The sequence below is a fragment of the Schistocerca serialis genome, chromosome 5, assembly GCF_023864345.2.
Source record: "Schistocerca serialis cubense isolate TAMUIC-IGC-003099 chromosome 5, iqSchSeri2.2, whole genome shotgun sequence".
Taxonomy (NCBI): Eukaryota; Metazoa; Arthropoda; class Insecta; order Orthoptera; family Acrididae; genus Schistocerca; species Schistocerca serialis.
In genome coordinates this window covers 650516426-650531509 of record NC_064642.1, presented here as the reverse complement: position 1 = coordinate 650531509, position 15084 = coordinate 650516426, and the positions used below count along the sequence as shown (strand labels likewise).

Below are 15084 nucleotides of genomic sequence, written 5' to 3'. Positions count from 1 at the left end.
TCTGTTGAAGTCACCCAGTTCAGGAAGACATACTGCTCCCTGTCTGTTAGAAAACTTTCTATTCAACCGCATATGTCATTGGATAGACCGAAAGCGCGCACTTTTTGGAGCAAGCGACAGTGTGGAACTGAGTCGAACGCCTTTCGAAAGTCGAGAAATACGGCATCAACCTGGTAGCCGGCATCTAGAGCCTGTTGTATATCATGCATAGAGAATGCCAGCTGTGTCTCGCATGACCGCTGTTTCCTAAAACTGTGCTGGTTTTTGCACATGAGCTTCTCAGAGTCTAGATAGGTCATGATGTCTGAACACAAAATATGTTCCATGATTCTACAACAAATCGATGTCAGTGAAATTGGCCGGTAATTATGTGCATCCGAGTTTCTCCCCTTTTTATAGCTTGCTATGACCTGGGCCTTCTTCCAGTCCCGTGGAACTTTCCACTGTTCCAATGACCTCAAATAGATGATGGATAAGAATGGTGCTTTATTTGTAGCATAGTCAACATATAATCTTACGGGAATACCGTCTGGGCCAGATGCCTTCCTGGCGTCTAAGGATCTTAACTGTTTTACAATCCCAGATACACTAAACACTATGTCAGCCATCCTTGCGTTTGTTCGATAGTTGAAATGGGAATGGTGCTGCAGTCCTCAACGTAAAACGTAGCTAGGTTTAGAATTTCGACCTTCTGTTTATCTCCATCAGTTACATTACCCGTACTGTCAGCAAGAGAATGTATTGAATTATTTGTAGCATTCATAGATTTCACGTACGACCAAAATTTTTAGGATTATTTTTCGAATCTGCAGTTAAAATATTGCATTCAAATTCGTTAAAATAATCTCTCATTGTCCTTCTGACAGCTGCTTTCATTTCGCATAATTTCTGTTTGTCAGCGGGACAGTGACTACGTTTACAACGACTGTGCAAAATTCTCTGCTTTCTCAGCAACTTCCTAATATACGAGCTGGTCCACCTCTGACCCATACGCGAACAGTTATTCGGCTTGCCATTGATTGACTGATTTGTTGGAAATCCTCCCGAACAAAAACATACCGAAGTCTGTACCAATTGGCGCATTAGATCGTCAAAATAACAGATGTGGTTGGAGGACCGTGTCAATAATGCTCCAAACCTTCACAACTGGGCGACATTGCTCGACATGGTGAAGTATGGTAAGCCCGAAGACAAGCTGTAGAAACTATAACCACGTACAGGTGTACATTACCTTGCTGAAATGAAAGCTCAGGATGGCTTGCCATGAAGGACAACAAAACGGAAGGTAGAGTATCGTCGACTTACCGCTGTACTGTAAGGGTGCCGCGATTGCTATGAATAGAAGTGGCATCCCATACCATCAGCCGTGGTTGTCGGGCCACGTGGTGGACGACAGTCAGGTTGGTATCGTTCCGCTGTCTGGGTCATCTCCAGACACGACTTCGGCCTGGGAACTCACTGAGTGGAATTGTCTTCAGTGATGAGACCCATTTCAAATTAAGCCCCTATGACCAGTGAAGTCGTATCTGTAGACTCCCCGGACTGTGGTGGTATCCCAGCCGGATTGAGTGACGGTCTGGGGTAGCATTTCTTTTCATAGCAGGACCCTTTTGTTTGTGATCCGTGGCATCTTTACATCATGGCGATACATCAATGATATTGTACTCCACATTTTGTTGCCCTACATTGCAAACCATCCTGGGCTTATATTTAGAAAGCTAAGGCACGCCGGCACACGGAGAGAATTTCTACAGCTTGTCTTCGTGCTTTTCAAACCCTATCTTGCCGAGCAATCGCCCCGGATCTCTCCCCATCTGACGACATTTGGAGCATAATGGGCAGGTCTCTCCAACCAACTCGGGATTTTGATCACCTAACGCGGAAATTGGGCAGAATTTGGCATGATCCCCTGAGGAGGACATATAAAAACTGTATCAATCAATGGGAAGCCGAATAACAGCTAGCGTAAGGGCCAGAGGTCGACCAAAGGGTGATAAACTTGCTCAATCTGTGAGGTTCTTTCATCCAGTTTTTACTGAAATTGCAATCATTTGTTTGTCTGTACTTGTACACCACATCTACCAATTTGTATTCCGTTCCGATAATTCCTCGCGGTGCGTCGTTGATTTACTTTTATTTTAATTTTTGTACACAGTTTATAAATGCCACTTACACAAAACTGCCTATTTTGGCGACTACCTATTGACCGTTTATGTAACTATCACAACCCCTGCTGCCATTTACGCAACCACTTTGTAACAAACCAATTCTTCCATCTTGCTCTTTCCTGCGGTATGTAGACCGTTCATGCTCCATTTATACATCGTGAAATCTCAATTAATTACATTGGGCGCAGTGTTGTATTGAGAAAAGAAATGATCCAATAAGTATTGATTGGGGGACGCCGAAAGCTACTTTTACTTCTGAATTTTTATCTCCACTGAGAATAACATGCTGTGCTCTGTCTGCTAGATGCACTTGCATCCAGTCACAAAACTGGTCCCATTTTCTGTGCGCTCGTATTTTGTTCAGTAGACGACAGTGCAGAACTGTATTAAATGCATTCCGTAAGTCAAGGAACCTGGGCGCCAATATTTGCAGGCTTCATGGACAATCTGGGTTTCACCCCATCGTTGTTTCCGGATTACTACAGAGGAGTTTTTTTGTCTCAAGATTTCATAATACGCGAGCATAAAACTTGTTCTAAAATTCTACAGCAGACCGAAGTCAAACATATAGAACTATAGTTTTGTGCGTCTGTTCGACGATCCTTCTTGGAAACAGGAATGACCAGTTCTTTCAGCTAGTTATTAGGAACGCTCCTATCTTACAGCAACGTACGGTACACTGCTGCTAACAGAGCAACAAGTTCTCCTGTAGACTCCCTGTAGAATCGTTCTGATATCACGTCAGGCCCAGTGGCCAGTTGCTCTGTCGATCGATTTCACTTGTTCTTCTACCCTGTACTCACTTATTTCGTGCGACGATTTTGTCTCGTTTCTAATGGACGAACGTAGGAACGTAGCTGTTCAGTGGGGGTGCACCACTGCTTCAAATTACAATCCACACTAACACTTGTGTGATACCGTTAGAACTTCCAGTTTATTCAACAGATTTGCACCGCAAAGATTTCTGATAACACATTCACGACAATACGATATCATTTGGCAAAGTAAAGGCAGTTCCTAAACGTAATGTAACTGGACACCATTGAAATGAAATAACCAAATTAGCTATATTTTCTTATTTCGTAAGAATATAGTGTATGAAGTAGGACGACTGGTAGGACTGGTAGGAGCCAGATTGTCTCTAGTTACTGTTATTCATTTGTCATGCGAACTCAAGCGTTTGTTCTTCAGTGTTGCTTTAGGGAGAGGTAAAAATAACTTGTGATGGAAATTTTTTGTAAAACATTACGATACTGCCTACATAGAGCACTTTAGTATCAATTATTGCCCCACCATGAAATTATAAATGGAATCCTCTTCGAAGATATAGCGCTTTACACTGCTGTTTACTCACCTAAGAGCGGCTCCAAATATTCCAGCGACGAAGAGCCCTGGCAATCCTGGCACGTGTCCAGCCACTTTCATCACGTAGAAAGGTAGCAGCTGGTCTGGACGAGATATCTCCTGTAAAATATCAATACAATCTCAGTGTCAGATCAGTGTACGACGGCCAAGGAATCCGCGCTGCGAACAAGTCATTCCAGGAAATTGAATAATGAATATGTGATGAAGTAGGCGCAGAACATCCATCTGAAAGTGAAATGCAGGTCGAACAAGCTTCGGGGCATTGAGACTACTTGGCGTCGGGACGTCAACCGACGACTGTATCCCTAATAAATACTTTACCTCGAAAATTCGTTCACAGGTTGTGCTAATTTTGTTTGATTGTTTGTTTATTCTTTATCTACAAACATTTTCAAACATTATAAAGATTTTTGACTAACGCCCCGTCGACGACGAAGTCACTGGGAAACAAACACGATCAGGGAAGGAAGGAGAGACGAAATCTGCCAACCCTAACAATGGGACCATCATGGCATTTCGCTCGAGCCGTTCAGGGAATAACTGAAAACTGTGGTTGGCTGAAAGGGGATTGGAACCGTCCTCTTCCCGAATACGAGGCCATTGCCTTACTATTGCACAGCCGCATCCAGTTAATTTTCCTGCTAAAGAATCTACTTCTTTTTCTTGTTTCCTAAAGGATTCGACGCTCCCATGCGGATCTCACACATTGCCACGAAATGCTCTAGTACTATTTCTTGCCAGTTATTTACGCCCATTCTGTTGAATATTGTTTTAATTCCATTTATTCGTGTAGCATTGAATCTCAAACTTGCTCCTGTACCAAAGGACTTGTTCATGAATATTGTACACTGAAGAGCGAAAGAAACTGCTACACCTGCCTATCGAGCACGCAGAAGTGCCGCAGCAGGACGTGGCATGGACTCGACTAATGTCTGAAGTAGTGCTGGAGGGAACTGACACCATGAATAATACAAAGCTGTCCAAAAATCCGTAAGTGTACGAGGGGGTGGAGGTCTCTTCTGAATAGCATGTTGCAATGCACCCCAGATATGCTCAATATGTTCACGTCTGGGGCGCCTATTGGCGAGCGGAAGTTTTTAAACGGCGGAGAGTGTTCTTGGAGCCACTCTGCAGCAATTCTGGACTTTTGGGGTGTCCCATTGTCCAGATAGAATTGCCCAAGTCCGCCGGAATGCACACTGAACATGAATGAAAGCAGGTGATCAGACAGGATGCTTAAGTAAGTGTCACCTGTCAGTCGTATGTAGACGTATCAGGGGTCCCATATCACGCCAACTGCATACGGCACACGCCATTACAGAGGCTCCACAAGCTTGAACAGTCCCCTGCTGACACGCAGAGTCCATGGATTCATGAGATTGTCTCCATAACCGTAACGTCCATACGCTCCATACAGTTTAAAACATTCGCCCAACCAAGCAACATGTTCCCACTCATCAATAGCCCACTGTCGGTGCTGACGGGGAAGAATGCAGTCATCATATGTGCACTAGTCTGCCTTCGGCTCCGAAAGCCCATATCGATGATGTTTCGTTGAATGATTCGCACGGTGACACATGTTGATGGCCCATCATTGAAATCTGCAGCAATTTACGAAAGGGCTGCACTTCTGTTAGGTTGACCATTACTCATGGTCCCGTTCTTGCAGGATCTTTTTCCGGCCGCAGTGATATCGGTGATTTGATGTTTTACCGGATTCCTGATATTAATGGTACACTCGTGAAACGATCGTACGGGAAAATCCCCACTTCGTCGCTACCTCGGGGATGCTGTGTCCCACCGCTCGATTGCCGATTATAACACCACGTTCAAACTCACTTAAATATTGATAACCTACCACTGTAGCGGCAGTAAATGATCTCACAACTGCGCCAGATACCTGTTGTCTTTTTCGGACTTTGCCGACTGCAGCGCCGAATTCTGCCTGTTTGCATATCTCTGTATTTGAAAACGCATGCCTATACCGTGTTACTTTGGTGCTTCAGTGTAGTCGAAACGTGGTCCTCTTTCATTCTCATCAGACGGTCTCCTCATTGGAGTCATCTGTAATTTATTATGCTACTGTTGTTGCTTGTTGTGACAGCATGTGGATTTCTGTATTGTCTCCTCTTCCAGCTTTGTGGTTCTTTATCACATTATAGAGCAAAGATTTTCCTATGATGTTCGTTTTGAAAAACTTGTAACTGGAGTTCTTCCGTTTCTGTTATACTCCGTATTTCTTCTCCGTAGGCTATGACTCGTCTGATGATTGCGCTATATTGCTACGTGTTAAGATTTTCTTTTCAGTAACGCTGGCTTCATTTTAAGTTTTCCTTGTCAGTATTTCTTAGAACTTTTTGTTGGGAATAATAGGCTCTGTTAGCATTTTGCAGTCCCATTTTCACTACTAACTCTATCTGATTCATTTCGTCTCGCATTGTGCCCAGAAATTTGAACTGTTCAGCAATCGAATTTATCACTGCCGATTATTAAACGCATTTGGTTGACTTTTTAACGTCTTAATGTGTGAACTATCTTGTATTTTGTTTTCTGATCGTTTACTTGAAGATCATGTTTAGATGTATTTTCTATAAGCTTCTCAAATTTCCGTATAATGTCTACTTCACTTTTAACTGTGGGCACCATATCATCAACATACGCCAAAATCTTAACTTTATTTCTTAAGAGGATCCTAGCATGTACTAGTTTAAATTTCCTCACAACACCCTCCAAGGCTACATTGTCTTATCCAGTTTTATTTATAAAATGGTCAGATTTTATTCCATTTAGGAAAAGCCTGCACATTTTACGAAGGTCTATAAGTTTCATTGGAGATCCCAGGACCTTTATCACAGTCCAAAGGCTCAGCGGCGAACGGAGTCACACGCTTTCCTAAAATCAATGAAGTTACACATTTTTTTTTGTTCACGTTCCCTACCACTAAAAAGTGACTGAAAAAGTAGGCAAAGTAGTAACATAATTCCAGTTTCCTACCCTTTTACTGTACATATTACACTTTTCCACATGCAAGTCCAGAAACATTGTTTTTGGACTCTATGTAACACTTACAAGTCTATTTGAGATGACATTAGTTACTCCTATAAAAAATAAAACTATTGTTTCGGAGGTGAAACAGCAGTGAACATCTAATCCTGTAATATACCTATTGTGTGAATTATTTGTATAGTTGAATATTATGTTCAAAATTTCTGAAAAGAAAAACAACTTTCTTTATCATAGCAATTAAAGCAAAACTTTATTCATCTAAAATGTCAAGATTACTGATTGTCATCGAGCTGCTTAAAATTTACACAGGCACTACTCCTCGATTACATTTTTCAAGACATTAATATTTATTAACGTATGTCATTGGCGTATTGGATGGTGTGGTACTTACTTTCGTCTTAATTGGGTCGCAGTCTTGATAATCAGCGTACAGCAAAAATCCGCAGAATATGCTTATAAGGTGTATCAGGATCATACCAAAAGTGAACCCCGCCAGAGACCTGTAGAATGTTAACAATATTCAGAGGAACAAACAAGAACGAAATACATCAAAATCAAAACAAAAGAAAAATGGTTTACTAGGTATGAAGATGCTGTCAATATTAGCTACATCTACATCTGCATTGATACTCCGCTAATCACTTTTAAGTGCCTGGCAGAGGCTTCATCGAACCACTTTCACAATTCTTTATTATTCCAGTCTCGTGTAGCGTACGGAAAGAACACATGTTTCCGCACGAGCTCTGATTTCCCTTATTTTATCATGGTGATCGTTTTTCCCTATTTACGTCGGCATCAACAAAGTATTTTCGCATTCCGAGGAGATAGTTAGTGATTGGAATTTCGTGAGAAGTTTCCTCCGGAACGAAAAACGCCTTTGTTTTAACGATGTCCATTACAAATCCTGTATCATTTCAGTGACACTCTCTCACCTATTTTGCGATAATACAAAACATGATATCCTTCTCGGACCTTTTTCAATGTATTCCGTCAGTCTTACCTGATAAGGATCCCACACCGCGCAGCAGTATTCTAAAAGAGGACGGTCAAGCGCAGTGTAGGCAATCTCCTTAACAGATCTGTTACATTTTCTAAGTTTCGTGTCAATCAAACGGAGTCTTTGTTTAGCTTTCCCCATAACATTTTCTATGTGTTCATTCGAATGTAAGTTGATCGTTATTATAATCCTAGGCATTTAGTTGAATTTACGGCCTTTAGATTTGACTGATTTATCGTGTAGCGAGGTTTAGCACTGATGAGTATGACCTAACACTTTTCGTTGTTTAGGGTCAATTGCCAATTGTCGTACCATACAAATCTATTTTCTAAATCGTTTTGCTATTTGTTTTGATCTTCTGATGACTTTACTAGTCGATAAACGGCAGCGTCGCCCGCAGACAACCGAAGACGGCTGCTCAGATTGTCTCCCACATCGTTTATATAGATAAGAAACAGAGCCTGTAACACTAACTTGGGAAACGCCAGAAATCATTTCCGTTTTACTCAATGATTTTCCGTCAGTTACTACGAACTATGACCTCTCTGACAAGAAATCACGAATCCAGTCACATAGTAGGGGAGATTCGAGGTGATGTGATATGTGCGTGCGTGTGTGTGCGTATGTGTGTGTGTGTGTGTGTGTGTGTGTGTGTGTGTGTGTGTGTGTGACAGAGAGAGAGAGAGAAGAGAGAGAGAGAGAGAGAGAGACGGACAGACGGGAGAGAGGGAGAGAGAGAGAGAGAGAGAGAGAGAGAGAGAGAGCGCGGTAGGGGAAATTCCAGGTGATGTAATATTTTTACGCTTGGTGGATGAGAGAGGGCGGAACCATCCACGTTGAGATATATTAGAGAGTGCTACTGTGTACAAAAATTGATAAAGCTGTGTGGACTCTTCGCAGTCTGGAAGAGAGCAGTTATTGTCGTGCTGCCTTAAATTTCAGTTAGTAGTAGTAACACACTCTTCAGAAATCACAATATGAGGAGATATCTGTCGAAAATTCCGATAAACAGGAGAAGATTCCAGCTGGATTATATCGTAGTGACACAAATATTCCGAAATTAGACAGCGCACGGTAAGATGTTCCCAGGGGCAGATACAGACTCGGATAAAAATTTGGTAGTGATGAAGACTAGAATGAAGATAATCGTGGAAAAGAATCGGTGTGGAAAGAAACAAGAAACTGAAGTGCAGAGGAGTAATGAGATGCTTTTGAAGTTCTTTAAGGCTGTAGCTAATGATACAATGAAGAAAAAAATTTTGAACATTGTGGTAAGGTGTTATGGGACCAAACTGCGGAGGTCATCGGTCACTAAGCTCACACACTACTTAATCTAACTTAAACTAACTTACGCTAGGGACAACACACACACCCATGCCCGAGGGAGGACTCGAACTTCCGACGGGGGCACCCGCGCGGATCGTGACAAGACGCCCCAGACCACTCGGCTACCCCGCGCGGCTATAGTGAAGACAACAGGAGACTGTTCATTTGAAGAGGAATGGCAGCTCAAAAAAGGGTACTCACAGAAGCTGGAAAGACAGGTGCAAGAGAAATAACGTGGAAGAAACCTTGGGTAACGGATGAAACGAACTTATCGCTGAAAGATGGAAAAAATGTTCAAGGAAACCGAAGAATAAAGCAATGTAAGTCATTTAGGAATAAGATAAATAAGAAGTGCAGGGACACCAAGGCGAAACTGTTGCAGGAAAAATGTAAAGAAATCGAAAACGAAATGGATGTGTGAAGGACTGATTCGGTATATATAAGAGTCAAAACACCCTTCGGTGAAATTAAAAGCAAGGGCCTCAACATTAAGAACAGACTGAGAATTCCACTGTTAAATGCAATGTCAAGAGCATAAAAGGGTAAAGAGTACACTGGAGGAGTCTGCAAGAGAGAAGACATGTCTGACGACGTGAAAGAGGAAGAAACGGGGTCGACAGGGACGACACAGAAGATTCAGTATTAGATATTAACAGAGTATTGGAAAACTTCCTCTCTAGGGGTAGCGTCTTTGACTAGTAATCAAAACGTCCTCTGTCCCGGGTTCGAACGCCGCCACTGCTTAAAATTTCTATAAAAGTCGTCAGCAATGGTGGCCGAAGACTTGCGGCATAAGAAGTCACCTTCACTCTGTCAACGACCTTGTCAGAGAGAGCAGAGAAGCGGACAGAGGTTCAGAGCACTCTCTTGCACTTGGGATAGGACACTGCCCCTAAAGAGCGAGAATCAGCATCGAACAACGGCATGAGGATGTGAAAGGCAATGTAAACCAATACACTAATGACACACAATATGTACCCAATGGACAGGAGGTCTGTAATTGGTAAAGTGTCGTGATGATCTCTCCATTGGCAAAAGATACCGGTTTAGTCCCCCATTCGGATCTCCAGGAGGGGACTGTCAATCGGGAGGTGGCCTTGACAAAGATATCGAATAAACAACGAAAATATAACGTTCTACCACTCAGGGCATGGAATGTCAGAAACTTGAACGTGGTAGAGAAGCTATAAAATCTGAAAAGGGAAATGCTAAGGCACAGTCTAGATGTAGTGGGGGGTCAGTGAAGTGAACTGGAAAGAAAATCAGGAATTCTCGTAAGATAATTACAGGGCGACATCAACAGCAGCAGATAGGGTTCGTCACGAATATGGAGTTACGACAAACAGTGAGTCACTACTCAAAAGTATTCCCGAAATTTCATTATTCCACATTAATAGTTTTTTGGTGTTCTGATTTTTTCTCATCGCTGTAATTGAGGACGTAAATTGCAAGTGCCGTATGAGATGAAGAAGTTGGCACAGGATAGGAATCAAAAATGGCAGAAGGGGTAAGTAACAGACATTCGGCATTTCTAAAATAATTTAAGGAAAACGATAATTTAAGTTAGCGCCTATAATCTGTGTGTCTGCTGATGTACCATCAGACTTTTAAAAAAATATTATCTGCTTAATCTTACTGATAACAAAAGCAGATAAGAGCGGTAACAGCTCATGCATCGAATATACTGACAAGAATAGTATATAGAAAAATGGAAAAGGAGACTGAGCGTCTGTTAGTTGATGCCCGATTTGCCTTTATGGAAGGTAAAGGCACAGAGAGGCTGTTCAGAAGCTGTGATTGATAATCGAAACAATTCTTAAGAAAAATTAAGACACGTTCGTAGGCTTTGTCTACCTGTAAGAAAAGTTCGACACAGGTAAAAGGAGATGTTCGAAATACTAAGTAAAATGAGAGTAAGCTATAGGGAAAGTTAAATAATATACAATACGTATTACAACCAAGACGGAACAATAACATTGGAACTCCAAGAACGAAGCGTTGGGAACAAAACTAAGTAACTAATTAACAATGTACGTACGGAGCACAGCACTATACGGCAGTGAATCATGGACTGTGAGACATCAGGAGAAGGGAGTAAATCGAAGCATCTGAAAAGTGGTGCTATGGAAGGACATTGAAAATTAGTTGGACTGCTAAGATACAAAGAGGTTCATCGCAGAACTGACAGAGAAAGTAACATATGGGAAATAGTGACAATAAGAAGGGGCAGGGTGATAAGACATGTGTTAAAACATGAACGAATGACTTCCAGGGTAATACACTGAAGAGCCAAAGAAACTGGTACACCTGCCTAATGTCGTGTAGGCCCCCGCGAGCACACAGAAGTACCGCAACACGATGTGGCATGGACTCGACTAATGTCTCAAGTAGTGGTGTAGGGATCTGACACCATGAATCTAGCAGGGCTGACCATAAATCCGTAATAGTACGAGAGGTTGGAGATCTCTTCTGAACAGCATGTTGCAGGGCATCCCAGATATGCTCAATAATGTTCATTTCTGGGGAGTTTGGTGGCCAGCGGATATGTTTAAACTCAAAAGAGTGTTCTTGGAGCCACTCTGTAGCAATTCTGGACGTGTGGGGTGTCGCATTGTCCTGCTGGAATTGCCCACGTTTGTCAGAACGCACAATGGGCATGAATGGATGCAGGTGATCAGACAGGATGCTTAAGTACGAGTCACCAGTCAGAATCGTATCTAGATGTACCAGGGGTCCCCTATCACTGCAAATGCACAGTCCCCAAACCATTACAGAGCAATGAACAGTCCCCTGCTGACTTGCAGGTCCTTGGATTCATGAGGTTGCCTCCACACCCGTACACGTCCATCCGCTCGATACAATTTGAAACGAGACTCGTTCGACCAGGCAACATGTTTCTAGTCATCAACAATCCATGTCGGTGTTCACGGCCCCAGGCAAGGCGTAAAGCTTTGTGTTGTGCAGTCATCATAGGTACACGAGCCTGCCTTCGGCTCCGAAAGCCCATATCGATGATGTTTCGTTGAATGGTTCACACGCTGACACTTCTTGATGGCCCAGCATTGAAATCTGCAGTGATTTGTGGAAGATTTGCACTTCTGTCACGTTCAATGACACTATTCAACCGTCGTTGGTCCCGTTCTTGCAGGATCTTTCTCCGGCCGCAGCGATGTCGGAGATTTGATTTTTTACCGGAATACTGATATTCTCGGTATTCTCGTGAAATGGTCGTACGGGAAAATCCCCACTTCATCGCTACCTCGGGGATGCTGTGTCCCATCGCTCGTGTGCCGACTAAAGCACCACGTTAAAACTCACTTAAATCTTGATAACCCGCCACTGTAACACCAGTAACCGATTTAACAACTGCACCAGAACTTGTTGTCTTATATAGGCGTTGGCGTCCGCAGCGCCGTATTCTGCCTGTTTACGTATCTCTGTATTTGAATACGTATGCCTATACTAGTTTCTTTTGCGCTTCAGTGTAGAACGAGGTGTACAGGGCAAAAGCCACAGGGAAAGAAACATATTCGAATGGGTCCTATAAATAACTGAGGACACAGGAACCATTTTTCCATTCTGCCCATAAACGATAGGGCTGCTGTCAACCGCTATGATTTATTCAGTTCGGCACCATAAATAATGAAGCGGTGTAGAATGACTATAGTCTGGGAGACGAGTCTTTGGTATTGACAGCTCGGTAGCGTCTTTCCGTTGCCTAGCGACCGCAGCTTCAAAATGGCTCTGAGCACTATGGGACTTAACATCTATGGTCATCAGTCCCCTAGAACTTAGAACTACTTAAACATAACTAACCTAAGGACATCACACAACACCCAGCCATCACGAGGCAGAGAAAATCCCCGACCCCGCCGGGAATCGAACCCGGGAACCCGGGCGTGGGAAGCGAGAACGCTACCGCACGACCACGAGATGTGGGCGCGACCGCAGGCAGGCAGCCATGACGGCCTGACTGAGCGGGTAGCAAGGGCCACGTTGCCGCTCTGAAACCCGGTCGCGCGCGCTTATGAAACTTACCAGTGTCTCGCGTGCAGGCGGTGCCGTCGTTCGTCGTTTGTCTGAAGTTGAATTCGCAGTTTATTTCGTTTTTGTTGTTTTTAGTGTTTCTTTGTTTATGTTTCGTTGTAAACAATGTCTAGTGCGCCGGGTAGTACCAGCCCAACACAAGAAGTGAAACGGAGGAAGAAAAGTGTGCTACACACCCAGGCCCGTGAATTCGTGTGCTCTGTGAGGGATTCCTTTGAGAAAGAAAAGGACAAAGGTGGGCCCTTAATTCCTGTTCTTCAGGTTGTGAAGAGAACTGCAGCAGCATTGAAAATAAGTAAGAACACTGTTGTAAAGATAGGGAAAGAACAGTATAGTGTAGATTGTGACGAGAGTGGCACAACAAAGCTGCACACACCAGGAAAGAAGCGACCGAGAAATAAGCAGGTGACAGTTTTGGACGATTTTCAGAAAGACGCTATTCGTCGTCATATATACAGCTATTATAAGAGAAGGGAACATCCCACTCTATCTAAATTACAGGTGTCGCTTCAGAAAGACGATCTTTTTAAAGGGAGCAAATTATCATTGCGTACAGTGTTAAAAGACATAGGCTTCAGCTATTCACTGTTTAACGGACGCAAAATGTTAATGGAAAGGACAGATGTAGTTGCACAGCGGTGCAGATTTCTGCGCAGGATCATGGGTGTGGAATTCGAAAGTATAGTGTGGTTAGATGAAACTTGGGTCAATGCCAGCCATTCTGTACGTAGAGGCTGGAATGATGGAACGCCCGAGGGGACAATGGCAGTGCCTGTTGGCAAAGGAGGGCGTATTATTGTCTTACATGCAGGAACATCGAAAGGTTTTGTGCCAAACTGCTTGAAAATGTTTCGGTCAAAAAAGACGGGAGATTACCATGAAGAAATGAACAGTGTAGTATTTCAAGAATGGTTCGAGACATCGCTTATGACGAATCTGACAAGTCCATCAGTGATTGTTATGGACAATGCGCCTTATCATTCCGTTGTTCACGATAAGGCACCATCCTTGGCAACAAAAAAAGACGATATCATTCAGTGGTTGAAACGGCGAAAAGTAGATTTCAGAGAAGATTTAAGGAAGGCGGAACTGCTCGAAATTGTGGCACAAAAGAAACCCCAATTTCCAACATATGTAATTGACGAGATTGCTAAAAGGCACGGGCATGAAATCGTTCGGCTTCCTCCATACCACTGTCACTTCAATGCAATTGAAAGAGTGTGGGCGCAGATAAAAAATTACATTGCTGCAAACAATAAAAAATTCACGATCTCTGAAGTGGAAATTCTCCTTCCAGCAGCTATCAATAAAGTGACAAGCGAGACGTGGGCTAAAATTGTAAACAGCACTGCAAGTGCCATCAGAGAGGCGGCCAAAACCGAAGGGGTTGTGGAAGAATGCATCGAAAATTTAATTATACATCTGCGAGAGAGCAGTGATAGTTCGAGTAGTGCTGAGAAAAACAATATCAAATCAGATTCTGACGGTGATGTGAGTGGTGTTTTTCCATTACAGTAACTACAGCGTATTCAGGAATGTAAGGAGGGAGTTTGCTATCGATCTACAACCAGATCATCATATTGTGAGTACTTTCTTCAGATTATAACTCTTAATACACTGACCAATTATTCTGTAGCTTGTAGTAGAACAAGCTAATAATGCTAATACTTAACAAAGGAAACCAAAACTGCTAATGTTCAACAACTTGCGAAAATAGTTTTCATTTCAGTTGTGAAGTTTAACAAATAACTTTATTATGTTTCAGCATCTTAGATACTTGTACCAAATAGCTCTTCTCAGTTTTCGAGTTAATATATTTCAAGCATCAACTTTAAATAAATTCACGCGTACCAATACGACTTGTATTTTGTCTCGCTTTTATTTCTGCTGCTAGAGAATGCGTGTAGCAGACAGGGCGCCGCGTGCTGTGAGCCACGTTCGGCAACAGCGCCGTCTGCCCGCCGGAACTGTCAGTACCAATCACTCGTCTCACGGACTATAAAGCTACAGCACACTTGCCTGAGAATACTTACTTCCGAGCAGCTCTCATGTTGGGCAGAGATAGAAACTTCTGTACCATCCCCTGGTGGACAGCGATTCCTCCTACCCAGGAAACTGTAGCACCCACCACCACAGTCCAAAAGGAGTTGCGGACGAATGGGTCCGGGGTCATCC

General features: G+C 43.0%; 1 protein-coding gene across 1 annotated transcript in view; it reads right to left on the bottom strand.

Annotated features, from left to right (window-relative positions):
• The window catches only part of LOC126482154 (sodium-coupled monocarboxylate transporter 1-like), a gene marked incomplete at its 3' end in the record, with an annotated part of 74665 nt that overhangs the window by 4195 nt on the left and 55386 nt on the right, over positions 1-15084 (bottom strand). The window contains exons 6-8 of the mRNA XM_050106131.1: positions 14943-15083; positions 6931-7039; positions 3523-3632 (exon numbers count right to left, since the gene is read on the bottom strand). Coding sequence (XP_049962088.1) covers positions 3523-3632; positions 6931-7039; positions 14943-15083 — 360 coding nt within the window. The remainder of the gene's footprint in view (positions 1-3522; positions 3633-6930; positions 7040-14942; position 15084) is intronic.